The sequence below is a fragment of the Haliaeetus albicilla genome, chromosome 18 (genome assembly GCF_947461875.1).
Source record: "Haliaeetus albicilla chromosome 18, bHalAlb1.1, whole genome shotgun sequence".
Taxonomy (NCBI): Eukaryota; Metazoa; Chordata; class Aves; order Accipitriformes; family Accipitridae; genus Haliaeetus; species Haliaeetus albicilla.
Window position 1 is genome coordinate 10701331 of NC_091500.1, and position 26860 is coordinate 10728190.

At 47.4% G+C, this 26860-nt stretch overlaps 1 protein-coding gene across 1 annotated transcript; it reads left to right on the forward strand.

The window, feature by feature from the left end:
* The first annotated feature begins 682 nt into the window (after window positions 1-682).
* Window positions 683-26860, forward strand: SDC1 (syndecan 1). Its single transcript, XM_069805719.1, has 5 exons — window positions 683-929; window positions 21988-22069; window positions 23133-23626; window positions 23848-23977; window positions 24548-26860. The coding sequence occupies exons 1-5, from the start codon at window positions 873-875 to the stop codon at window positions 24712-24714; spliced, it is 930 nt and encodes a 309-aa protein (XP_069661820.1). The 5' UTR covers window positions 683-872; the 3' UTR covers window positions 24715-26860.

Here is a 26860-nt window from a genome sequence, read left to right on the forward strand (position 1 = left end):
ACGCTGCCAGAAAAACCCGAACAGCAGAAAATCGGGTGCAACGAAGGCGCGCACGGGCAGAGAATGCGGGGCCAGCCCCGGGATCCGCGGGCAGGAGGGAGGACAGCCCCCCCCCCCCAAAAAAACCAAACCCAAACAACTTATTTTTCGGGGAGAACCTCCCTGGGGAGGGGATCGGGTGCTTCGGCGCAGACGGGCTGTCCCGGGAGCGGTGCCGGGGGAAGGGGAGAAGGCAGAGCACCCCCGTGATTTTCCCACAGTGGAAAGGGAAGGGAGCGCTTTTAACATCGTCATTATTATTAATAATTATTATTTTTAGCGAGAAGGAAGGAAGCTCGGCGGGAGCATTGCCGCTGCCGCAGAGGAAATCTGGGAATGCAATGGGAGGGAAGCGACGGCTGCTGCCGCCGGCCGGGGCTGGGGATGAGGATGGAGGGGACGGACACAACGGGGGGGGACGGGCCGGGACCCGGTCCCGCTCCCGGTCCCGGCGGTGCCGGCGCAGGTAGCGCGGCGGCAGGAAGCGGGGGCGGGCGGCGGGGCGGGCCGGGGCCGGGGAGGGGAGCGGAGGCGGAGCCGGCCGGGGAACGGGGGGGGGGTTGGCCGTAAGGTGAAGGTTGTTGCAGTGAGTTCATTAAAAGACAGAGTTCAACTCCTCGCCGCCGCAGAGCGCTGCTGGGAGGGTGGTTCGGCGGCTTGCGAAGAGGGGGGGGGAAGAAAGAAAAGGAAAAAAAAGACAAAAATAGAGAAGGGAGAGACCCCGCAGCTACTTAAAAGAACAGTAAGAGGAGCGGGGCGAGAGCGGCGGAGGAGACCGCGGGAAGAGGGGAAGGGGCAGGCTGCGCGCTCCCGAGGCCCGCCGAGGAGGAAGGATGATGAGCGTGGTGGCCGTGTGGCTGGTGGCCCTTTGCTTCCAGGCTGCTGTCCCGGTGAGCCCGGTGCCGGCGGGGGCGGGGGGGGTGGCGGCGGCGGCGGCGCACGTGGGGCGGTGGGGCCCGGGCCGGGGCCGGGGCCGGGGCGGGCTGGAGGGTCCGCCCGGCTCCCCCCCCGCCCCCCCCGCCAGGTTCTCGCAGGGGAGCCGTGCCCTGCCGGGAGGGCTCCGGTGGCCTTTTGTGCTGGCGGCGGGCTCCAGCCCCCGCTGCCCCGGCAGCCTTAATTCAAACCAGACCCGCTGCGGCTGATCCCGACCTGCCGGCGGCTCCGCCCCGGCGCCCTGCGCTGCGGGGCGGGCGGCGCTGCCCGGTAACCCCCCGCCGGGGAGCGGCAGCCCCTGGGTGCGACCGGGAAAGGGACCGGGGCGGCGGAGCGGAGCGGGGCGAGGGGGGGAGATGCTTCCGTCGTCCCTCCGGCGTGGGGCGCCCCGTGGAGCGGGCGAGTCGGGGCGAGCGCTCGCATGCGGCCCTTTGTGGTTCGGCGGCGGCCGGGGCGCCCTCCCCCGCGGTCACGGGGGGCTTCGGGAACGGGGGTGCTCCTGCCGCGCCCCCCGGCGCCGAAGGCAGCTCGGGGGGTCGGCTGCTCCCCGACCGCCTTTGTGCCCGGCAGAGGGTCCGCCCGGATGCCTTTTCCTCCTGCCCACTAAAAAAAAAAAAAAAAAAAAATCCCGGGGGTCGGCTCGGCGCACGAATCCTCCGGCTGCCCCCCCCCCCCCGTGCCCTTTGGGGGGGGGGGTGTCCGCCTTCTCCCTCCTCACCGCCCCCCCCGTTTCGTGACGGCCGTGGGGGGGGGCCGGAGCTTTCTCCAAACTCCGGTGTCCCGGGGCCGGTCCCCGCGGGGCTGCGGGCAGCCTCCCAGCCCGGGGAGGCTCTGCCTCCGCCGCCAGATGTCATCCGTGAACAGAAGATGGCCGGGTGTGAGTGTGAGAGTGTGTGTGTGTGTTCCCCCCCGCCCGGCTCCCTGCCTCCCCTCTGCCTGCGGAGGGCCTTCCCACAGAAACCTGGCACCGCGGCCTCGTAAAAGGGCTGCTGGGGGCCCTGGGCTCGCTGCGTGGGGTGGGCGGCTGTGGCCGCCACTCGAGGGGCACAGAGCCCCAGTCGCCGTCCCTTTCTCCTCGGGGGGGAGTGAGGGACACGGGGTCCCGGCCGCCCGCGTGGGCGTCGTTGCCGGAGTCTGCTCTCCTTTGGGTGCGTTAGGAGGGAAAAGTGGGACGTGAGGCTTTGCGTGAGCAGGCGGGATCGTCGGAGTCAAAACCGGCGGTTTTTTCCTTCTGGAGGGGAGTAATTGGTTTGAAACTTGTCTGGAGACGAACTACGGGAGCGGTTGGATAAGGAGTGGCAGAACAAACTGCTCGGCAGGATCCAAGCTGCTCAGAACACCTCCGGCTTTCCTGTACCATTCTGCCTGGGAGCTCTACCTGTAGATCTGGACACGTACGCTTCTAGCCCACGTGGTAGTGAGTGGTTACAGCTAAAAATGACAAGCATGTGTGCGTAATCAGCTCTGTTTCGTGGGGAGAGGGCTCTGCTCAGAGCTTCTGAATAAGCTTTCTGCTGAATAAAGTGGAAAAACTGCAGTTAATTTGCAGCCTCTGTAGCACATTCAGATAAAATTCCCCTGTGATAAATACTCCTTACTAGAAATGATAAGGACATGAAGTAAATGCTTGTCTGGAGTTTTCTGTCTGCAAGAGACACGCAGGCTCGGATGACGCTTTGGATTGAGGGGCTTCCTGGGCGAACACATGGAGGAACCCACGTCCTTGGGGCTCTCCACGGTGACTCAGCGTCGAGGCTGTTTCCCTTCTGGTGATCACGTGGCCTTTCTCCCATGTCAAAATGTCAATGACACGGGCTAAGCTGCCTTTCCCACCCATCTGGAATAATTATGTGTTTGCATCAAGTGGCAGAACGCCTCGTGCGTTGGGCACAGAAAGCAGAGTGACCTTACGCGGTCCTTTGCATATGCCAGATCACAGTGCTGCGGGCACTGGCGTGGTTGTGTTGGGTTCTTGGTGGTCCGATTATTGGAAAGCTTGCCACTGCTGCTGGCACGTCACTTGACCCTTGGCTAGTGCCGGATGACTTGACACATCCATGCATATTGTCATAGAATAATAATAAGCAGGACCAAGAAAGTGGGTGAACGATAGCCGTTTTCTTTCTGGGTACTCTTACCCGCAGGAAAGGTTGGGGAGGGTCCTGTTCTTCTTCAAGGTCACACTTCATTGCTCAAAACACCTTGTATCAGAGTAATTGCCCTCTGCTGTTATGATGGGGGCATTGATTTCCTTGAAATAAGAAGGCTGATCCATCTTAATGGATTAACCTAGTTATTGTTTCAAATGGAACCTTTTACGTACTATAACCCTGCCATGAAGCCAACTGAGCCAAGATGCATAGCCTGCTGCAGGAGGACAGCGGACAATCCAGGCTGTACCGTGAAGGAGAACAGGGGTTTGATTGTTTCATCTGGTGTAGGTGCATGCTGGCGGTTAACAGAAGCTTAGCAGAGCAGGCAGAACCTTTTTCCAAGGGTGATGTCATTCCTATCTGAATGTAAACTAATTAGAAGAAATTAGGTAGTCCAGCTTGCTTATTAAACATGTAGGCAGTGGATAAGGAGGAAACACTTTCTTCTGTAGTACCTGCAGAGCAGCGTCACATTATTTATCAAGCACTATAAACAGCGCTTCTCCATCTGAACACTCACTCGCTGGTGGCTACCTGCCGGTAAAATGGTGACTCTGTTGTATCTGGTCAACTCTGATTAGAGCACAGACTAATGAGCTGTGGTTTGTATCGTGTAAGGGGGCTCTGGTGCAAGTTTGTAGTCCTTTGTTCCAGGTTTCTCGCCGTTGCAAGCATCTAGAAGAGCTAACATTTTTAATGGCAGCAGTCTGAAACTTCTGGAAACCAAACAATCCTCTCTAACAACCCGAGACAAGTTACAGCAAGTGGAAGAAACCTGTAAGCCTTCTAAAATTAAGCTAGTGCACTAACCTGAAATGTAGGCTGCTGTTTTAGCAGCAAAATTGGTCCATGCTAAGTACGTGTTTTGCATTGCTAGGGCTTAGGTGTCTCCAGGTGGCCTGTATAGTAGCACTTTGTCGTAACCTTGTTTGAAGTGGCTCTTGTGTCCAAGAACCACACTAATGCCTCCGAGAGGGACATTCCACACTGGTTTGTGTCATCCGGCATCTAGGGAGATGGGATTTTAGTAGGGCCTGCTACAGGGAGGAGGGAGCTTCTTGGGAGCGAGAAGATAGGACCGGACCCCTTTCCCGAGGAGGTGCTGTCAATGACAAAATTGCTGTGCTTCAGCATTGCAGCGTTAGTATTTTCGTCTTGGATGTCTCCTACTCTATTAACTCAGAACTATTAATACAGCACTCCGGGACAGCTGGAGATTGATGCACTCGCTGAGACATAGGGTACTTCAAATGGCACTAGTCCCTCAGGACAATGTTCAGCTGATGTTAGGGCACCTAAATGTAGGTGTCTGTGTGTGTGCTAGGTGCCTAAGCTCTCATTATAGTCACGGTGATGTAATCAGTGGAGCCAAAGAGAGCGATTATCTGACCAGCCCCTGCACGTCTACTTCAAGATGAGTTGCTTTGCCGGGGCTTTGTTGACTAGATCTCATTTTGCCTATAAGGGGAGCATCGACACCTTTAGTGTCTTTACCTGAGAGCAATTTAGCTCAAAGTGATAGTCTTTTTATTTGTGGAATTTTCATGGTAACTCTCTCTATAAACAAACAGACTGGACAGGTGCTGTTTCTGTGCCAAGAGAACTAGTAAAGCAGTGGGAAACATCAGTTTTCAGCTAGAACAACAGCTCCCTCCTGTTCTAGTGCAGCTGGATCAGTGCCTCCAAACAATACCGTAGTCCTGCTCTGCTAAAGGCTGTGGAAGAAATGAGGGAGTGTAGCTGGGTCCTGTATCAGTATTCTGAAGTGAGGAATATGAGCAGAAACCTAAGCGGATGTATTTTGGGGGGGAGGATTGCGAGCTGAGCATTTCACTATTTAAAGGCACTGTTTATTTGTGGACTAGAAGTGAGGAACCTTTGCTACTCCCTAGACTTTGATACAGGCAGTGAATTTGCGAAGTGGAAGTTGTTTTGACCAACAGTGCGAGGACTTTTGGTGTTTCTTACAGGCTCACTTCTCTTCTGAGCTGAGAAGATACTCTAGGCTGCAGAGGGCATGCGGTCTTTCCTTAGGAGTGCCGAGTGTCAATATTATTAACAGGTCCTAAGTCAGAGTTGGCTAGCGTACTTCATTTGAACTACTGCTCTGCTAGGCTACTGGCGTACCACAGAAATGAGCTTTATCTGGCCTGGCTAGAAGCCTGGGATAGTGCACTTTCTACTGGAGAAATGCTAGTGGAGATGCTAGTGGAAAAGCTACTGCACTGTGAAGCCTTACCTCAAGGTGAGATAACATTTGGACCTCCTACAAGCAACTCTTGTGGAGCAACATCTGCTAATGTGGTGGTTTCCCAACCGCTCAGTTTCTCAAGCGGTGCTTGGCTGCAGCCAACGTTCTGGGTCTTGTGGAACCGGCATGGGTCCAACGGAGTCTGTTAGCTTGGGCTCCTTGCCATGCTTGACTGTAACGTTTGTATCTCACTGCTGAGACCAGTCTCACCAGTGAGGCTTGCTTTGCTGGATGGGAACCAGCGTGTTAGTGGGATTTGGATGGACTTGGTAATAGAACTTCCCGTTGAGTCACTGGAGCTGCAGTTACAACTGAGTCATGGAGGTGTTGTAAGTTATGGCTTTTTCTGCTAGCCTTCTAGTTTGAAACTCTTTCAGGTATTGATCAGTTGAAGAGCTCTTGCTACTTCACTGAAGTGTCTTGCTGCTGTGTTCTCTGGCAGAACTATCTTCTCCATAGCCCTTGTTTTTGCAATATGGTTCTCTTTAATGTCCACTCATTTTGCCCCTTAGTGTTCAGGGCTTTTCTAATAACTGAAAGGTCTTCAGGATTGCTATGGCAGAATGACTTCTGACTAAATCAAAGGTACTGATAAAAGATAGGGAACTGCCTGCCAACCAGCTTAAAATACTCGTGGGTATCTTGCCTTTCATGGAGGCTTCTATGTTTTTGTCATGCTCCACGCTGTAACTTTTCTGCACTGCCTGTGCAGTAATGACAATGTCTTGTATGCCGGTCATGGAAACAATGGCTGACGGTCTAGGTTTTTGGCTGTAGGGAGTCCCAGGCACACACTCTTGTCAACCAGCCTTCTGCAAAGTACAGCCGGTTCACGCAACACCTCCTCTGAGTGCCCTGGCTCCGTCACCTGAGCGTACACAAGCCATAACTAGAGAACGGGGGTTGCTCTTTGTCTGCCCGTGCCCCGTGATGAGGAGCTTATTGCCTCTCAAATAGAAGGAAACTTGAACTCCGTTCCAGCTGTAAGGGGAGTGTGCCGAATGCTTTCTGGGCAGCACTGCAGTCCATGACTGTCCTGTGCTGTACACAGGAAAGCTCTTCCAAGTAGTTTCTAACGCTGGTCGCGGTACGCATCCTGGTCAGAGCCAGTCAGCAGCTCCAGCCCAGCCCCTTGCATCTAGAGATTACTAGAGGAGTGGACTGTATATTGAAGCCAGAGGTGGGCAGGGGAGAGTGGAGCCAGTCTACCATCTGGAGAGCAAGCAGTGATTAACGTAACGATTTCCAGATGAGAGCTCTTGTGAAGCTCCATGTCATAGCAGCGGTACTGCTGCGGCTGTGTTGGTAGGGAGCCTTTCTATGTTCCGTGGGGATCAGAGCTGGCAGCTACAGTGCTGTAGGAAGAGACTACCGGACTCTGTCCTGTCCCAAAACAGGACCCTGTTGCTGCCTTATTGTATGCTTTGAGACCAGTGGCGAAATATAAATACAGGTATGTATATATTTATATAGAGAGATATCTGTCCCTGTCATGTGCTGTTTGTTGACCGGCTCCCAGCAGGATTTGGAGGCCATATGCCCTGACCCCAGGATGGTGATCTGGGAGATTTGATGCCTGTGCTCTGCACAACCACAAGAGCTCAGAGCAGCCTGTCTACCTACCAAAACATCAGTCTCTGGTAAGAGATCTCTGCAGAAGAGAGGACCTCTTATCCCATTGATCAGCTAACAGGTATCTTCTGTAGGGACAAAGCCCAGGCTTTCTTTGGTCAAGAAGTTGAAGGGTAAGGGGAGTAAAAGCCCAAACTAGAGGAACCACAAAGGTTGCTTGAATTCTTATCTAACGCAAACACTAATATATGTGATATTTTTCACTCCCCTGTTGTGGTCTGTGCTTATGAAACTGTAACAGAGACTCTCGCACCAGCAGATTTGATGGCCAAATGAGATTTGTCCACCCCACTGGCTCTAACAGGGTGTAAGTGGCACCTACGTGCAGTGGAAAAGTGGTAGTGAGGCTTGCATCGAAACTTGCCTAACAGCCTGCAGCTAGACAGCTTTGACTTCTAAATCTCTTTCTGTCCTAACGGAGGAATCATCTAGATTGTGACTACTTTCCCATCAGTGAACAAAGCACCTAACAAAAGAGGCTGACTCTGGCGTGTCTGGGCAGTGGCAAAGGAGTGCTCTGCTATCGTGCGCTTACATCAACTGACTCATGGCCTCGAAGAGGAAAGCTGCTAGCTTAATCCTCCAGCAGCATCGGCTCTGCTCTGAAGGGTGTTTAACTTGCAAAAAGTTCCTCAGTCTGCATCTGTAGTCACACCGAGCTGTGAAATGATGGTGAGTTTCTTGCTACAGGAGCTGGAAGATGCAATTATGAATAATTAGAAGTTATTACTGCAGTGACTGAAAAGTGCTAGCTGCTCAGTATGCCCCCACCTCCCCAGCATGCAGCCAAAAGGGGTTAAAAAGATCCACCAAACCTCCTTACGCTGATTCTAGTAAGTAAAAGAGGTTGGACACTAGTTGTCCTGTGGCCAACTTAAATGCTAGAGTCCCAGTTGTACAGCAAATCTTATTTTCTGACCTATCCTTTAACATTCCCCCACCACCAGATTGCCTGCTGGGGAACCTTCCCATGCATCATTTGGGGGCATACCAGTTGGCAAGGCTCGAAACTGTGCCAGAGATCATTCTAATAATTTGATGGTATAGATTGTGTTCCAGTGCCCGGGGATGTTCCCTGATGTTGTTTAATTTACTAGTATGGATGTAGCCAGTGGGTCTCTGGCAGCAGGCCCAGAATATTATGAAATTGTGAAAACTGCAGTATCCAGTAAAAGAAAGTGAAAGTTCGTAATAGGAGATCACGACTCTCTCACTGAAAACTGAACCTTTTTGGATGCTTCAGAAGGATGAGCAACTACAGTTGCGTGAGAAATCTTGTGTAATCAATCAGCTGAGGTTTGCGAGGTGAATACTACAAACCTGGAACAGCAGAGCATTCACTGGAGTAGTGTCGTGGTTTAACCCCAGCCAGCAACTCAACACCATGCAGCTGCTCGCTCAGTCCCCCCCCCCCCCCCCCAGTGGGATGGGGGAGAGAATTGGGGGAAAAAAAAAGTAAAACTCGTGGGTTGAGATAAGAACAGTTTAATAGGACAGTAAGGAAGAAAATAACAGTGATGATAATAAAATGACAATAACAATAATAAAAAAAATCGGAATATACAAAACAAGTGATGCACAATGCAGTTGCTTACCACTTGCTGACCGATACCCAGTTACTTCCCAAACAATCTACCCCACCCCTCCTGGGCCAACTCCCCCCAGTTTATATACTGGGCATAAAGTCACATGGTCTGGCATAGCCCTTTGGCCAGTTTGGGTCAGCTGCCCTGGCTGTGTCCCTTCCCAACTTCTTGTGCCCCTCCAGCCTTCTTGCTGGCTGGGCATCAGGAGCTGAGAAATCCTTGACTTAGTATAAACACTACTTAACACACTGATGTTTTCAGTTGTTGCTATCAACATTATTCTCATACTAAATCCAAACCATAACACTGTACCAGCTACTAGAAAGAAAATTAACTCTATCTGAGCTGAAACCAGGGCAAGTAGTGATGGTGCTGGTACATGCCAGTGATTGAGCCTGTGCTTTTAGAATTGGCCCACAAGGTGGTCCTTCAGCATTTTATGCTCTGCTTTCTTTAGAGATATATTGTGCTGGCTAGAGTTGGTAGTCAGTGAGTAGACCCAGAAGTTTATTCATATATGAAATATCTTTAACTTAGTGATGTTGGAACAGTGTCTTACAAGTTTGATCTGTTGTTATGTAGCATCTAGCTATCCCGATGGTACTCCTTGCCAGAAACTTGCCTGAACTAAGGGATGTGTTGTGGTAGGAGTAACTTGGTACTAAAGCATTTCGCCTTGCCTTGCAATCTTTAGTACTGTTTTATTGACTTGTCTTAATGCCTGACAGTCCATCAGAGGTGGCATTAGCGATGTCTCTTGTCTCTTCACAGTATAGACGTGTAAAACGCAGGGTTGTCTAAATCACAAATTAAGTCTTACAGTTGCCCATCTGAGACAGGGGAGCATCTAGACTCCACAAATGCGGTAGCATCTCCCCCTAAACGTTAACCTCCTCAACTGATTTGGTGACTGCTCTGAAACAAGGCCATGGGGAAGACGGGTAAACAAACAGTGTACCCCAAAATGAAGGCATGCGGTAGCTGAGGCTAGTATCTGTTACAGCAAGACTTGCTTGGATCAAAGGGAAGCTCTCCGGTTTATCCTGCCTTTGTAACACTCCCTTGTTCAGGGCTCTGTGGTACTAAACGGTGCAACTGAGTGACTCTAGGTCAGAGTCGATTACTTTACTAGGGTTTTGGTCAAGAAATGCCTAATGCTCATTTCTGAAATGAGTAGAGCTATAGGTGACTAGAGCACAATTGCAGCAACAGTTTTAAGACTGTTTCTGATGGGAGGATTTCATTTGATGCTTCAGCTTTGAAATGATACTTCAACACCCTCATGACTCAGCTTGGAAGTACACCAGCCAGCTTCCATAATCTCATTGAGGTGTTGCATAATTTAACTGTAAACGGGGCATTAGTAAGCAACTGCTGTCAGAACTTTGTGTTACATGCAGGATTAACAATGCTTTTGTAAACCTGGACACAGAGACCATTAGTGTCCTAGAAGAGGCACTGAGAGCTTGATCTCTGCACCATTTTATACGGGTAGATCCCTTGCTGTATGCTCCAGGAGTTATGAACACGCATATTTCTCAAAGGGAGTTCATGCAGCCTGAACCGTGTTCTATGTTAGAGTAATTCAGAGAAATGTCCAGCCTGTGCCCAAAGACCCTCTGGCCTACTGCTGTTTATTCCAAGGAGACTAGTAGTACCCGAAACACGGACGTGCTGCTTTTCTTTAGCACCTGCACTCAGGAGCTGCTAAGACTATGTGGAGGGAAGGGGTGATGCTGAAAGTGCCTCTTTGAGAAGACTCTTGGGATGGGGGAGCAGGGTATTCCTGATCTGAGATGTCGCTCCTGCATCTGGTGGAGATGTTTCAGTCCTTTTGTGCATATGGCTTAGTCATGCTGGTGTAACTGCATCTGTTTGGCAGGGAAGACTTCTGCATTATAAACAATCTAGGCTTAGTCAACACTGTAAGATCCTGTGGATAAAACAGACCTGATATCATGCCTCATAATGTAGGGAGAGACTTGATTTCTTCACATCCATGCTGGTTTACTTGAAACTGGAAATGGTGAGGCGTAGAAGCAAATGCAAAAAGTACACTTAACAGTGTGTGTTAGTCTAAGACCTGCCAAGGCGCAGGAACTGCCCTGCATTGGATCAAAACCAAAATCTAAAGCTGCTTGCATGGTCGGTGTGAGTCCAGCAACTGGCTGCTGACTGAGACTCGCAAGTTCCTTCTTAACAGACCAGCAGCTGACTGGTGTGACTCTTGCTGTGCAAGAACAGAGTTTCTTAGAACTCATTAGAGCTTAGCTATAGGGAGCACCAACAAATCAGGAGGGAGCTACTGAATGCCAGCTCTTGGCTCATTTTGCTGCCCAAGTCTAACTTACCTCTGCAGCTCCCTTGCAAATAGTCAAGATCTTCTGTAGCAGACTGACAAATAACAGCACCAAGGGATCAGGTTGTGGGGTGCGACTGGTCCTGCCATATGGCGTGCACATGTGAGACGGGGACTGGGACAGTGTCTTTTCAAGCCAGGCAGCTTTTTCTGGATACTTCCAGTTCCATGATCAATCAGCTCTTCAATGGGGAGTGTGCCTGAAGAGGGTTAGTGGTGGTGCCGTAATTAAGACGCTGGGTATGAGATTTATAATGAAATAAAGCATTCAAAGGTAACAGATGTCCGAGATGTGTGTATGGAAAATGCAGATTGTTAGCAGAAAGAAACATTTCACAAGCATTGGAGACTTCATTGTGCCTCCTTCTGGATAAAATGTGAGTTTACAAAAGTGATCAAGAAGGCCTTGTCTTGGATTGTTGAGTCTGAGGCTGGTTGTCATGATGTGAAGGGCTTGATGTATGTCCTGTAGGGTAAACGATGAGCAGATGAGTGGGGAAGCTAAAGCAGAGTTTGATAGCAGCAGGCCTTACAGCTGGCAGGTGTTTCTGCCACTGAAGTGTCAGCAAATAGAAAGCAATTTTTGTCGTCTGGTGCATAAGCAGTTGCTATAGGATATATGCAGTTGCTATAGGATATATCCTCCTATAAAGCCTTAAGTCTGGGTGGTTCCACTGTAACTTTATGCAACTAATCAGAATACCTTGTCAGCATTTTTTGTTGTTGTAAGGCTATTTGTAGGTTTAAGGAGTCTCATTAAGTTTACTAACTAACCTGCTTTAGCTGAGACCTTTAGTACTCCAGGGTTGCGATTTCATCTTTCTGCTGAGGTTTAAATAACCTCCTAGCTGCTAGGAACCAGAAGTACTACCAGTAAACCCTTAGTTTGATGATACACTAGAGATTTTTAACTGAAACTTGGATTTCACTGACCTAGCGTAGCACTGCAAGCAGTTCGCTCAAATTAGAAACATATCTGTGTATCACTAATAGAGTGAAAATGCTTCTGTGATCCTTCAAGAAGATCTTACAGCTTTGTCTCCCGGCTCCTTGGCATATCTTGTACTAGGTAATTGCTAGAGTTCAAGGAGGAGAAGAGGGAAACTCCCAGGACTGAGATAAGAAGCTGGGTCTTCTCCTAGCCTTGTGCCTGGATACTGAAGGCTGTTGCACTTACTCTTGCCTAATAATAATTCCTGGAGGTAGGAAGTATTCCTGGCTGCATGTTGGCTTCCCTTCCTCAGGTGAAGCAGAACAGCTTCTTCCCCCCCAGAATACTGTGTAGCATGGTGATGAGGTTGCTTCTGACTTCTGGGAACACATCTGCTCAGGTCAGAGCGCTCATGCAGCTGTAAGTGACGTTGCTTGGGGTAGTTTTCTGATCACATAAAAGCTGGCATGGAGCTCATGTGAAATGGGTAGTAGTTCCACCAGTCAAGTTTTATGACATTTGTCTCCAGGAAACAGGACCAGAGGCAGACACAAGTTTTCCTGGTGCTGCTGAGCATCATCAGTGATTCATAGTGTGCCACCAGCCTAATTTGAAGACTTGAGATGCCATAGACCACGTCACGCTTTCCCATAAACACATCTCTGATTTGTGAGCTGGGGCTTCCTGAGCTGAACGGCTGAAGATGAAAAGAGCAAGTTGTGCTCCTGTGGGACCACAGTCCCTGAACTGCCTCTCGTGTCCCGACGTTGGTGTGCTGCAGCCTTGCGCCCTGTTCTGCAGTGATGGCCTCCGCAGGAGGAACGTGCAAGGGTGAGCCTCTCAGCATCCTGGCACGTGGCCTACAGCTGCATGCTGACCAGTTTGAGCTAACAGGCCTAGTGGAAGAAGGCAGTCTCAAATGGGACAAACGGAGACACCAGCCACTTTGCAGCTCTTCCCTCAGACCCAGTCTTGGACTACATTCATCAGTCTCCGGGCTGTAATGCTAACTGGTCTGCGTTACTGGGAGCTGGGTTGTTTCTTAGCTTTATTGGGGAGAGGAGACTGGCTTCTCCAACCCGTGCATGCTGCCAAGGAGCAATCGGGTGGTCTGAAGCCTGCAATTGCAGTTGCACAAGCCGGGAAGTCTCGGTGGTTCTGTAGCGAGTTTCACTCCAGTGGCAGTCCTCAGTGCTGATCCCGTAAGACAGGGTAAGCAGGTGGCAGGAGATGGGGTAAAGAAAGGAATTTGCACCCAGATGCGAGCGAGACTGTTTGTTCATGGTAACAGAAGTCAACGCATGGATGGGAATAATTGGCTAAGGATAGGGACTGGTTTTGCTGGGACTGCTGTTGAAGGCATAAGGTCAGTGTGTTTACAGGTGTTGGAGGGCAACATTACAAAGTCCAGTCTCCGTTTAAGTGGCTATAACTGCTGATGGCTTGTCTGAGGTGGGTTGCTCAACCGCACCTGCCTGAACTCCGCAGCAGGCGCTGCGTGTGTGCTGCGGTCGTCCTACAGGTTGTGAACTAGCCATGTCGGAATACGTGGTAGCCCAGGGGCATGTGGCTGTGCTACTGCAGGGGGAGGAAGAGGCAGCAGGGACCTTAGATCCTGTCACTTTTAATTTCTTCTTCTGACAGGAGGGTCATGTTTATCTGTGTTGCAGTTACTAGTATGCATGGGTAGTGGGTTTTGGGCTACTAAAGTCCTTTTGCTGGATGGGTTTCCATTTCATAAAGATTTTCTGACCTGCAGCATACTCCCCTTTTTTAACCTTACTTTGTCAGGGTTCCTGGGACGGGCAGCCCACCACTGGCTTTGGCTGAAACTAAGCAATTCTTGGTCTGTACTTTTCTAAATAAGCAGATGAACTGGCTGTTGCTGAAAGGCTGAATCTTCTCTGCTGGTTTTGCTACACTAGAAAGTAAGAAGTGCTGGTGACTTTAAGTCACAGAGTTTTACAACAAGTTAGGTTTGTCTGGTCTCGGCTTATGTACCTCACTGCTCATCTCTCAAGCCAGCTGAAACAGATTGAAATTAATTCCCTGGGATGAACTGGAGCTGTTAGCTGTATGGCCCCACTGAGCTGCACCTACTTTGCACAACCCTTTGAGGTTATACATTGACTGTGGCTTTCTCGTGCTATCTGAAGAAATGAATGCCTGAACTATCAAGTATGTTAAAGAGCTGCAGGGAAGGCTCTTTAAAGAAAATCTGCTATAGCATAAAACTGAACTGGCTGCTTCTCATGAGATTAGCTGCAGGGAAAAGAGCTTTCTCATTAGACTGCATCTTCAAAACACAGGCTGCCTTGGATGTGGGAGACAAAAGGTACAGCGCTTTTGGCCACGTTGTGACAACCTGCACCTGCCACTGATAGAGAGTTGAGTTGAGTGCTTGTTGTGTGTCATGTCTGTGGTTGTGCTGACCTGTCGGTGAGATTCAGTCATTGGCCTGGGCTGTATTGCTTGGCTGGAAGGAGCAGGTTGGCATGAGTGAAAGCAGTGTGTAGGATATTACTTGTTTGATACATCCTCCAGGTGGAAAAGCAGAAGCACAGCCTCTAGCTTGCTTCTCTGTGTTGCTGAAGGACTGACCAGAATTCTAGGGGAGCTGGCTGAGAGAGAACTTGGAGGCAGCTTAGCTCTTCTGCATCAGAACTGACATGGTGCTCTGTACGCTCCTGGCAGCACGCATGAGTGACGTGTTGTCACTGATGCTGTGTACGTTGCATGGCCACAAGGTTCCCCAGCTGTGGTGTCCGTCAGCCTGTTGGACTCCTGCTATCCCTGGCTTTGCTCAGCCCTCTCTGCTGAAGGACATGCAATATACTCCTTGTCCAGTACTGAACTGCAATCGCACCGGACCTCCTGTAAAGTTGAGGTGGCTCAAGACAAAAGCAGTACTACTGCTTTTCTGAATAAGGCATCTATCTAGCCTTTACGACTGTGTTTAGAGATCCGCGAGGACTTAAAAATGCTGTTGTCAGACTTCGGAACAAACCTTATCCATCGTGAACAAACAAACTCTGCAGGAAAGAACTCTCCCTACAACCCCTCTCCTTGCTCCTTTCTGCAGGAGCCCTTTGAGTCAGCCTCTGCTTTGCATGTTGCCTGCAGTCTGAGGGTGGTGATGCACATTTCCATAATGCATGGTGGTGGCATGGCCCCTCTGCCGCAGGGTAGGTGAATGTGTGTCAGCATCCCGGGAACCCAGGCGGTGATTCTCTGTGAATTGCTTAAGCAGCCCTGGCTGCCGCGCTCTGCCCTGTGCCAATGCAAACACTTGTGCATTCATGCACCGAGCAGGATTGGGGAACTTGTCCTGCTGGAAAATTCTTTGCATGATGTTTTCTCCTCTTCATTTTTTTTTTTTTTTAACCAGACCAGTTCCCTGATCTGGTTCACTGTGGGACTGCACGAACAGCTCTGCAGGGGATGGCCCAGGAAGCATGAAGTGACACGCTTCTGTGGGAGGCGGTAGTTTAAAGGGCCCCGCTGCACAACGTGAAACCCAACCTGATGGTGACAGGCTGGTTCATTTTTGCTCTTGGCATGTTTGATTGCTGTGTTTCAGCCCTACGTAATTAAAAAAGTTGCCCTGTCACAGTAAGGAGAAAATGTAATGCTGATTGGGTAATAGTGTGGTACTTATCAGGTGAGCCTCTAGAAGTATTGGGACTGTAGCTGCTGCGCGTATAGAGTAGCTGGATGCTTTTCTTCTTTGGCCACTGCATCTTGTTCAAAGGATCAGAGTATGCTTCTACTGCTGTGGCCACAAAGCTCGACAGAAAAGGAGGATCAAATCCTAGCGGACAGTGGGCAGAGTTTACAGTCTGGTCTGTTCTGCCCGTAGTGAAATAGATCCTAAAAGCTCTCATCCTATTTTGAGTAGGCATTGGAAGGTATTTCACTGCCTTGAGAGCCTGAGTGCCAAGAGGTGGCTACTGTGTGATGATCAGGTGGTTCATGCCTCAAACAAAAGCAATTGCTGTTGCAGCTAGGAGCTTTCCCTCAAAGATAGTCCCCTTCTCAAGTCACCAGCCAAAACCAGAAAAGGAGGCCAGTTAAGAACTCGGTTAACCAAGATTCTCCAGATTTCTTTATAGTAATAATGATCTGGTAGAGAAGCAGCCAGATTAACTGGCATATTTACCTCTTGCTGCTAAAATGGTGCTTGCATTGCTAAGCAGAAGAGCACCCTTTACTTTCCACTTGAGAGCTGCCTGACGGCATCCCTTTGGAAGGAGCACCCTGTGAGCCACTAACCAGCCTGGTTCCAGTTGACGTGAACTGATAGTTGGAAGGGTGGGGATGATGAAGTCTGGTGTGCAGCAAAAGCTCACTGAGGGAGGTGGGAAATGATGCCAGCTGAAATAGGGAGGGCAGATAGTTGCAATGGTTTGAACAGCCTTGATCAGAACACTAGCCAGGGATAAAAGTACTGCTTAAATCTCAGCTATGCAGTCCATGGACTGTTTGTGGGACGGTTTGTAGCCATCTTTCTGCTCTTTGGCCTGTGCTGTTAGGCTGGCTGTTCTAGGAAGATAACTACTTCATTAACCTGCAGGGTCACCAAGCAGCACTGGTCGTTAACTTTAGCAGCGGAGTGACAGGAGAACCAACTGGAAGAGCCATTAGCTGAGATGGTGCCACACTGCTGCTGCTTCTGATGCAGCAGACTTGCATGCAAGCTTCACTTCTGACTTGATGCATAAAAGCATCAGTTGTGTTTCAGCTACTTCAGAATTATGGCTGACTTAAAATTGAAGGTCTGCATGGTCAACTTAATGGTAGCAGTCTGTATGCCTACAGAAGGAGGGGGATAGGTAAGGGTGCTGGTGGTTTGTGGTTGGGTTTTTTTTTCCTTTAACCATTTAAGCTGTCTGAAGACCATGGACATCTGGGACTGTAGTTAATCATGCGTGGGCTATTAACTGCAGAATATCAAGGTTTAACAAAGCTAAAATTTCTTTCAGCAGGTGGTTTTGTCTTCCCACACACTAATAGCAATATTTTGAGGTTAGAAGCTCTTCAGGCTGCTCTGCCTCAGATAGCATTTCTGTTCGAGGGACTAGCTCTGCTCTTCAATATATAGAAAAAGGTGAAAGACAAACCTTTCTGTTTGAGTTTATTTTAGAGCTGTTCAAATCCTTGTGAAAGTCTTTTTCCGAATGCTCCAGTGCCATATTTAGTAGGCAAGCCAGAGAGCAAACGCTTGTCTTGTTCTTGTATGTCTCTCTAAACAAGAGCAAGCCATTGGTTTTGCTTCCCATAAAGTTGGAAGAATCTTGCAGGATGCTCAGGGAAGTGTTTGAGGTGGGAGAGCTCATTACAGCTCATTCCTTTTCAGCTGAATAAGAAGGATTTATTAGGAGAAACAAATGTGCAAATTTAACAGCATTATTTAGATAATGGAGGATTTCAAGTGTTTTTGATGCTGCTGTGGCTGATCACTAACTAGGATTAATAAGAGTGGGATACAAATCATCCTTAATCTAGTTTAGGGCTTGTGGCAGCTTGTGGCAAAGCCAGTGTTTTTGCTTACCTCAAAGAGCAATTTGAAAAAAGCTGCTTCCTTTTACATATACCATGGCTCCAAATTAAAGAAATGTGGTTCCCAGTTTGGGCGGGGTGAGATCAACTAACAAACTACAAATCTCCTCTTCATCATGAGAGAGTACTTCAGATCTGTGTTCTAGCAGGAGGGAATTCTGTGGCAGCTGACGGGATAAGCACAGAAAGATTCATGTACTGAGACTGCAACCAAGATGAAGACTGAAGAATAGTTAGAAATGATGCTTTTTTTTAAAAAAAAAAAAAAAAGTCCAAAGTATGTCAGATTTCTGGAGCCAATAATACTGCTAATGAGTTGTGAAAGCCTGGCCCATTCTTGATTAAATTGAAGATGCCACTAAGCAGCTTTCTGGTTGTCCCAGCAGAACTGAATAACTATTGTTCTGCAACAATACAGCGCTCAGCAAGAGCAGAGGCTAACAGTCTCCCCAGGGTTTCCCCTAAACAGGCTGCTTTGATACTTGGGGAAGGGGGTCTTCCACTGGTTAATGGGAACTGGTTAACGCATATCAAAAATACTGTTAAAAATTTTACCCCTCACATGCAACCGAATTCAGTGACACCAAATCAAAAGGGCTAGGCAAGTTATTTCTAATGTGTTGTCTGAGCTGCTAAAAAAAAAAGGCAGCTAAAAAGATATGAGCTTGTTAAATGGCAAAAAAGCAACGTGTTGTAGGTGCACTATAAGAATTGAAAGGTTTTTTTACTAGAATACATGAGATACTATCAGAGATCCTTCAAAGGATCCCACCACCTGAACTTAAATGTGTTAATCTAGCCTCTCCGGCATCGATTACTATGTGAATGGTCCACAAATAGTCTCAGTGGACTGACAAATGAACTGGATGATGATGGAAGTAATTTCTAAAAGCACATCCACGTTAGCTGATTATATCTAACAGTCCGGTAATCAAATTTTGAGCTAAAGTAATGCAAAGTTGTTGGTAGAGTAATCTTGCTTTAAGCTGGAATCTATTTTCAGCTCTTTCGTATGATAGCACAACCTGGTGATTCAATCTGTGTTCTGTGCCCCTAATCCTCTTGACTAATCAAAACCTTTCTCATTGGTGTAACTCAGCTGCAATAAAAGGTCATGGAAAAGCCCTGACCACGAGGTGTTTGTTGTCTGAACAGCACGGTCCGTCTTCCTGATGCAAACCCAAATTAGTTCAATCCCTTCCAATGCTGTCCTGAGTCAGTGTTTTATGTTAACCTTGCTGTGTCTGAAATCCTTCAGCAGCAGATTGTTACAGAAGCATGACCTTTCTGCAGTACTTGTATTTTGTGGTGCCATAAGGAAAGGTTACTGCCTTTCATGCTTACTGAAGCTGTAGTCTATGGAGCAAGAAGTGTAGTCTTTCTATAACCGTACAGTTACCTAAATTAGGCAAACGTTCCCCTAATGCTCATGTGTCATGAAATCGGACGATGTCATGAAGTCACATCACTTTGTGGATATTCTGACTGGTACATCTGCATAATCCTGTACTGTCCCTTGAGTATTTGGGGCAAAGACAGTCCCTCTCAGATCCCAGGCCTCAAACTACCTGGTCAAAGGGAGATGCCGCAACTCCCAGAGGAGCAGCTTGGGACTAAACCCTTTGGGACAACTTAAGTAGAAAGACACATTAAGTGCAACTTCACTAAGTTCTCATATAAAGCTGTGGAAAGCAGACTTTATTAATCCTGAATCATGTTTTCTGTTATTCTCTTGAAGTACAGTAGCCAGCCTCAGGGGGCAGGAACCGGTCTGAGTTTGCCTTCATGTTTGCAGGTGGCTGCTGGGCGGCTCTACACTGGAACAGCATGGGTCTCCATTGGTTTAGACTGGGCTGCACTGGACTTTCCTCCTCTTAGGATGACCTAGCTATCCCTGCTAAGATACAGAAATCAAACTAGGATTCAAAGAAGTGTGTGACGAAGGCTATGGAGAAGTAGAACGTGCAGCAGCCTGGGAAGAGGCTAAAAGCTCATGTGTGAGGGGAAATGTAAGGGTAGGCTGGCTGAACACGCTGGATAACGAGAAAGGGAGCGTGGCATGACTGAACAAGCCGTATCCATTAACACCACAAGTGGAAGGGGTGCTGGCTCGGTAGTCAAGATCAAGAGTTGCTATTTCATTTCCCGACAGTCTGTGATCCGTTCAGGTGTGTTGCTACGGTCTGCAGACCATCAAATCTGTCCAGGTGTTCTTGGAAATCCTGTATGAGCTATGCCTGACGACTCAGATTTGGGGGAACGTTAGTCTCAATCCTAGATAAAGGTGTATGGTGATGTGTCTTACACTGTGTTGGCAGTCTCTTTCCTCAATAAAAAGCTGGAGAGATGGCTTTCTAACTGCTTCAAGGTAGAGTCTTCCCACTGGGAGGACAATGCCCCCCCCCCCCTTTTCCAATGCATCCTTTGCACTCAAAACCAAGCGGAGTGGGAGAATAAAGGATTGTGCTTGCCACTGCTAGTGCAAGAAAGGAGGGAGAAAAGTGGTCCCCAACCCCCCCATCGACCAAAATGGTGCAATTTCTGAAGTCTGACTTCACTTTTGAACGTACTGGAAAGGACGCTCAAGGGAGCAGAGTTTGGGAAGCCTGGTGGTTCTTTCCATACTCTTTATGCACCAACAGTTCGTACTCTTTAATATTTGAAGTGTAGTGAGATCAGCTTGTGTGAGTCACTGACCTTCGACACAAGAAGAAAAACATACAGGAAGTACTTACCTGACCTACTTTCCATGGTTGAGTGCAAAAGCACAGTGCAAACAAGCAGGGACAAATCTAAAAATCCAAATTACCTCATGACATGCAGCTAAACAAAAAATTGAAGGGCAGTTTCTTCTTGGAAATTACTCGAGAAATATGCTTGCAGAAGCTTGAGGAAAAGCGGTTTGTTTTGGTTTGCTTTTTTTTCCAGTAGAGAAGGAAAGTGCTAGAAAGTTTAATGTCTATATGAGGTTTTTTTGTTCTTACTTTCTTGTTATTTTAAAAAAAAAATCTAACTACAATGATTGCCTAGAAGGGGTAAGATCTTGGGCCTGATTAGGTTGGTGGCAGCTTGCATACTTGTCTCAGAGAGGTTGAATCTAATGGGCTAGTTAACCACCTTGGAAACTAGTTTTCTATGGAAATGTGGGGAATGGATAAGGTATTAAGGACAGAAGAGAAAACTGGATAAACCTGGTATCTTAAAAGAATGAGAAGGAGATAGGGCCAATAAAGGCAGCCATGTAGGTAATAAAGTGACAATGAGAGAGCTCAAGTGCTTTGTTTGACAGATCATAGTAGTGCTGGCTAACTGCTTCCTAGGATGAAAATGAGTGTTATAGTCATTTTTCAGTGACACCGTGTTAATGCAAGCTAGAGAAATACAGTGGGCCTGGTTGCAAACTGGCAAGACTGTATGTTGTTCTTTTTATGTAATAAAATGAGATTTCACACTCCCGATAAAACTGTGATCGGCTTGGATGATGCAATGCAATATCTCCTAAACTTGCAGATGGGGCAGTGGTGGAAGGGGATGACAAGGGTGTCTTGAGGATCGGATAGAAATCAAAATTCTGGAAGACTGGGAGTGTAGTGGGATGGGGAAAGATTAAATTCGGAAGAAGTGACTGACAGGGCTTTGGTTTGAAATTCAAGAAGGGAGAATGACTGGTTAGGTAACGGTAGCCCTGCAGAAATAAACCTGGGGCTAGTTATGAGCTGAGAGTCAAGCATGTTGTACCGATAGGAACAGTAAGTTTATACAGCAGAGGGCAACAAGGTGCATGAAGTGATCACTCTGCTTTATTTAGTGTTGTCTTCTTTGGATATCCTGAACAGCTTTGAATATTGTGTGTTATGACAAACAGGTGCAGTAGAACAGGGCTTTGGCCTCTTGTTTCAGCTACTGACCTGTGCTGGTTAGTGTACTCCTTGAAACATAAATGGAGAAAGCTCAGGGTTGTATTCTCCTACATGGAAGGCTGGCTTCTATCTCCGGACTTAGCCTGAGTGCTCATGCTTATAAAAAGGGAATCTCATTCTACTTCCAGTTAGACACTGTAGTTTCAGATATGTGAACAGCGCTGGAAGGGCTGAAAAAGGCAGAGAAGCCAAACTAATATGTCTCCCTTTCCTTTCTGCTCCTTAGAAGTAATGCAGTAATTTACAGATGAAGTGGTTGGTAGATAGCAAAGACATGAGCAGGCGGAACCTGAAGCAGAATGGTTATGTTGTGTAAGGACTGAGCATCAGTTGCTACCAGGATGCAGCTCTAAACGAATTCCTTGCTTTCTTCTTTCCCAAAGCAAGCGCAGCGTGGAAGCAGCGCAGAGAAGGGAGACAGCAAGACTGCCCTTTCCAACACTGAACAGACTAACCAGAACTACTCTTTTGGGGAGGGAGGATGGAAAGAAGAAAGATGAGAAAATGCAATCTGAACAAAGAAAGTTTGTGTAACCTTCAGGAGCCCTTAGAGGACTCTGCGCAAGCAACACGATAACTTTAAGTAAACTCATGACTAACACACCTTTCCCCTTCTCTTTAAAGCAAACTACAAATCTGAACCTTCCTCCTGAAGACCTTGATTCATCTGGTGATGATGACGATGCATTCTCAGGTTCAGGTGCAGGTGAGTTATTAGCACTTGTGCTATTCGTGCTTGATCCTTCCAGAATGTGGCAATCGAGATTTTGATGAGCATCCAAGCTAAAAGTGGGGAAGGGAGGAATCATATACAGACACACCCCCCGCCCCAGAATATGAGAGTTGGGAACACAGAAAGAGCCTTATCTATTCATCTTGTATTGCTGCAGATACTAACAATTAGCAGAAAATGAGTTGTAGGAGACTTGAAAGGGAGCAGAAGCAGGCATATTCCATGTGACTGCTAGTATGAGATATTGCGTGAAGAATGTTATGAAACTGGACTGATTCTTTACTCATGGGGAAGAGAGACTGTAAGAAGGGCCTTTGTCCTCTCTTACGAGCTGATAGGAGATACCACTCGAGGGTGTGTAAACCCCAACCTGCCAACATACATCAAGTGCAAATTTTATATCATCAGGTGCAAGTTCCCATTGGCCATAATTTTTTAAAAGTGGAATAAAGGGGTTCTAGGGTGGGGAAAAAGTCTATCAGAATGATTACTAAACTGTGTGAGAGAGACCGTTGGTGTTCAGTGCTGAAGTTGAGGAGATGCTACTGAGGAAAGAGCAAGCTATTGAAAGCTAATGCATGGTATCCTTCTGCTTCCTTCCAGCCACATGCTTGTATTTTAGATTAAATTCTGCAGGAATAAGACCCTGACATCAGTGCCAAATGTGCCAGCGACTAAGGGTGTTTGAGTATATGGATGACTGCTCTGAATCAAATAAAAAAAATATTTATGAGAAAAGAGTCAGATAACCATCCTGAGCAACCAGTGTACTGGAAGCAGATGTCCCCCTTGTCGACCTGTCTGCAAACAGACTAGCACTTGTGCCTTGGGGAGAAGCAGATGACTAATAAAGTATTGCTGAATAGCACATTGGTCTGTCCCCTCCTTATTCCACTGAAAAGGAATTACAAACTGAACTGCTGTTGTAACGAAAATTGGCTATGCAGGTTAGGCATCGTCCTTAGAGCAGCATCCTGAAGGTACTATTAATAGGTCTCTAAACTGGCCAAGGATAATATTTTTTTTTGTTTTGCAGGTCCCCTGACTGACCCGTCTCACACCTGGAGAATCCCAGGAGAACCAGCTAATTCCTCATTACTGGCAACACCAATGGATTTCAACGAACAGCTGTTTCGCGGGACTGAGAGCCGAACTGAAAAGGAAGTAATATCTCCTTCTGCAACCAGTAATGTAGTGACAGAGGAGCCAGTGGTAGCTGTGAAGGACGAAGTGTCCATCCTGGGCTCACCTGATGAGAAACCAACAAACGATGCAGTTATAACAACAGTGAGAAGCCCCACTACTCGCTTGCCTTCAGTGGTTCATGTAACTCCTTCAGAAGCCTCAGGCACGGTCCACGAGCTCAAACCTAAAATCCCTAGCTCTGAGATGCCAGACGCTAAAGACGTGCCTGAGCCCCACTCTACCATGCATCCTGAGGGAGACATCACTGCCACCCCCACGACGACAGCTCCCAAGGACGTTGTTCCTACGCATGAGGAGGTTTCTGAGGATGGCTCCGGAGACCCGGTGAGGACTAATAGCTTTGACACCCATTCCGGGGAGGTGGCTTTAGTGTTATCTAGTAAGTTGTTTTTGCAGGAAAGGGTGGTAATTTGTCAAAAACAATGATTGATTTACGAGGTTATATTGGTGGAGGGTTTTAGATGAGAAAAAAACAAAGCTGTGGAAAGTCTCCAGTAACAGACATGATGAGAAACATGAATAACCTGCCTTGTATGTCCCAACAGGGAGACTTCATCTTGACTAAAGATGAGGATTTGGTCCCCACCCAGAACTCAGAAGTGCCAGCTGACTCTGGGAGGAATGCCAAAGCAGCAGGAGCCTCAGGAATTATGGACAGAAAAGAAGTTCTTGGAGGTACCTGATATTCTGGATTTCTAGTTGGTAAAAGCAGACTCTCGAAGGAGTCTTCCAGGCAGCAGAAGCTGCAGTTCTGCAAGTACATCTCTGAGCATGAAAGCTAACCTTTCACGTTAGACCTCTGAAATAAGGGTGGTGATTCATGATTCTGTGTTGCCAAAACCCTAACAGGGGCATAATATTAATCTGCTAATCGCAAAGCTGCTACTGCTAGTTATCTGGAATTTTGTGTTTAAACCTATTGCTTCGCTCCTCTCAAAAATTACAGTAAAACTGCTCTAATGCTGCCTGGGTCAAATTACTAGAGTTGAACAACGTAGCCTTGCGTGCTTTGCAGCATAGCCCGCTGGGAGATCTGTTTCTCTAGGTTCACCTCGTGTAGATGAGCAGGCTCTCATCTTGGTAACGGCAGGATGACTGGTTTGGGAAGGGGGCAAAAGGACAACTTAGTTTCTGGAAGTCATGAATTCAGGGACCACGCAGTAAGGAACAATCCGGAACTTACAATGATACTAGTGTTGTCTGGTGTGGCGTCTAGAGTAATTTGTGGCTTTTTCCCCCTTCTAGGTGTTATTGCTGGAGGACTAGTAGGCTTGGTGTTTGCAGTGTTTCTAGTTGCATTTATGCTGTACAGAATGAAGAAAAAAGACGAAGGCAGCTATTCACTGGATGAACCAAAACAGTCTAATGGAGGATACCAAAAACCACACAAACAAGAAGAATTCTATGCATAAACACTGATCTTCAGGACACTTCTTATTCCATCTTTCTTGGACTCTTCTCTCCCTGCACGTGGACCTCCTAGTGTGCTTTGCATTAAACTTAAGCCATATGATCATTGGGTTATTTGCCCTTACCACTTTGCCATTGGAAATTTTATAACTACAAAGTAGATCTGGATTCATTGAAGATTCCCTGCTTTCTTGCACAACTTCTTAATTTTATTTTACTTTTTTTTGAACAGAAGTGGGACTGCAAGTTCCTAAACTCACTTTGGTTTACCTAAAGACTGCTGGGGCAGGCGGTGGGGAGAAGATAAGGGAGCACTGTATGTATAAACCTCTTGATATTTAGGGAAAGGGCTAGCAAGAATAAACAATTATCAGTGCTCAAATTCTATATAGCAGGGATCCTTCCTATTTAACTCATGTATGTGTTTTAAGTGTAACAAATTGCTGCGCTGGGCAGACGTTTGGTACACTGCAATCCTCTAGCTCTTTCTACCTGCCATATTTGGAGCACTTAATGCCTATGAAACATCAGGATGAACATGATTTCTAGGGAAAGGAGGTGTGAGGGGCAGGGTAAGCAAATGACTGTCACGTGGTTTAAAATAACTTATATTTTGGAAGCATTATCCCATAGTCGGAACCAGCTCCTAAGCAGTTGGTGCATACAGTAATACAAAACAAATCCCAAAGACCCGCAAACTAAGTGGAGAGTTCATTTTACCAATAGCGTTGGACTGTCCCACTACCCTCTTGCTCTTTCTAGGCTTTGGTAAGAAATAGGTTTTTCTAAGCAGTCTCATCTCAGACATTCCCTCTGCTTAGGTGCTGAATCTAGGCTGGGCTGTCATGCTGCAAATACTCTTATCCCACGCTACTGTGTAGTCGCCAGGTGACTGATGGCGCGTTGTAGCACCTACCTCTCTGTGCACTGTTTACAGCGGTTGTCTCGGAACGTGGTCTGCCGTCTATGCCACAGGATACCTTGGCACACAGGGGTGGAAGGTAGAAAGCAGCGTATCATGACTTCGCAGCTAAGGAGTAGAGAAGCATAGCACCTGAAACAAACCTGATGAAGGCTAAGTGTAGGTGGCCTTAAATATATACAACAGTTGGCGTGCTTGACTCTCGCGACTCCAGAACAGCTCTTCAGAAGCTGTTCCTGCACTTTGGAGAGAAGCAGCTCCAGGGATGTCAGACTAGTAAGGGCCAAAAAGCACCTCCTGACGAAAGTCTGGATGCCTGAAGCTGTTGGTGGTCAATGTGCTGTCAGATGCGGGGCACTGAGGCCTCATTGAGGGTCTGGAGTTCTCCAGAGTATCTCAAACCGAGTGAGAAGAAAAGTGTGGTGTTCTGCACAAGCCTTACTTCTGCTCTGCCTTTTGTTAGCTTCTTGCAAGTTCAGTTCGTCATCACTCAGTGCAGAAGGTATGGGGTGGGTGGAGGAGTGTTTACAACTGATGTAAATATTTGTACTGTTGAGCCAGAGGGAATGATTGGAGAATATTGGAGAACATTGCAACAGTTGGTATAAATGTTGCACATTAACAGTAAAACTTAAAAACCTGCGTAATTTAAATGAAGTATAGAACACTCCTGAGCTGCTACGCGGCTAAAATTGGTGCCTTCTCTGCAAACCCAAGAAAAAACCAAAACACTTCTTGATTCCAAACTCTTCTTTATGCACAAGGAAAACTTGTGCATACATGTAGCTGGCTGTTTTTAAGTAAAGCTGCAAAATCCATTACGTTTGTTTGTTGGTTTGTTTTTGGTGTTTTGTTTTTGGTTTTTTTTTTTACTGAATGAATTTTTATAGGTTAATGCAATGACCAGATGGTGTTAATTTCAGCTGTAATTCTTTGCTTTGTATAGGAATGTAGAAATGTTATTTGATAGGTGTATCTATGAAAAGGTTCTTGTAAAGCACAGGAAGATAAAGTGGTAAACTTCAGTTGTACCTCACAACCTTGCTAAGGGGAAAGGAAAAAACTGTATATTTTGGTAGTCTAAACTGACAGTTTGTGAAACAAACATGACATTCTGTGTTATTTAAGTGGTACAAATGAAATATGAGTTCTAACAGAAGATGCAACATTTGGTTATCTGTATGCCATGTAAAAGTATACTGCAATAAATGGCATTTTGGCAAGAA

Excerpts from the sequence above, each read along its gene's own strand:
- SDC1 (XM_069805719.1), top strand. The coding sequence starts at position 873 with ATGATGAGCGTGGTGGCCGTGTGGCTGGTGGCCCTTTGCTTCCAGGCT. Across the intron at positions 23,627-23,847 it reads AGGATGGCTCCGGAGACCCG|GGAGACTTCATCTTGACTAA; the intron begins GTGAGGACTAAT and ends ATGTCCCAACAG. Across the intron at positions 23,978-24,547 it reads CAGAAAAGAAGTTCTTGGAG|GTGTTATTGCTGGAGGACTA; the intron begins GTACCTGATATT and ends TCCCCCTTCTAG.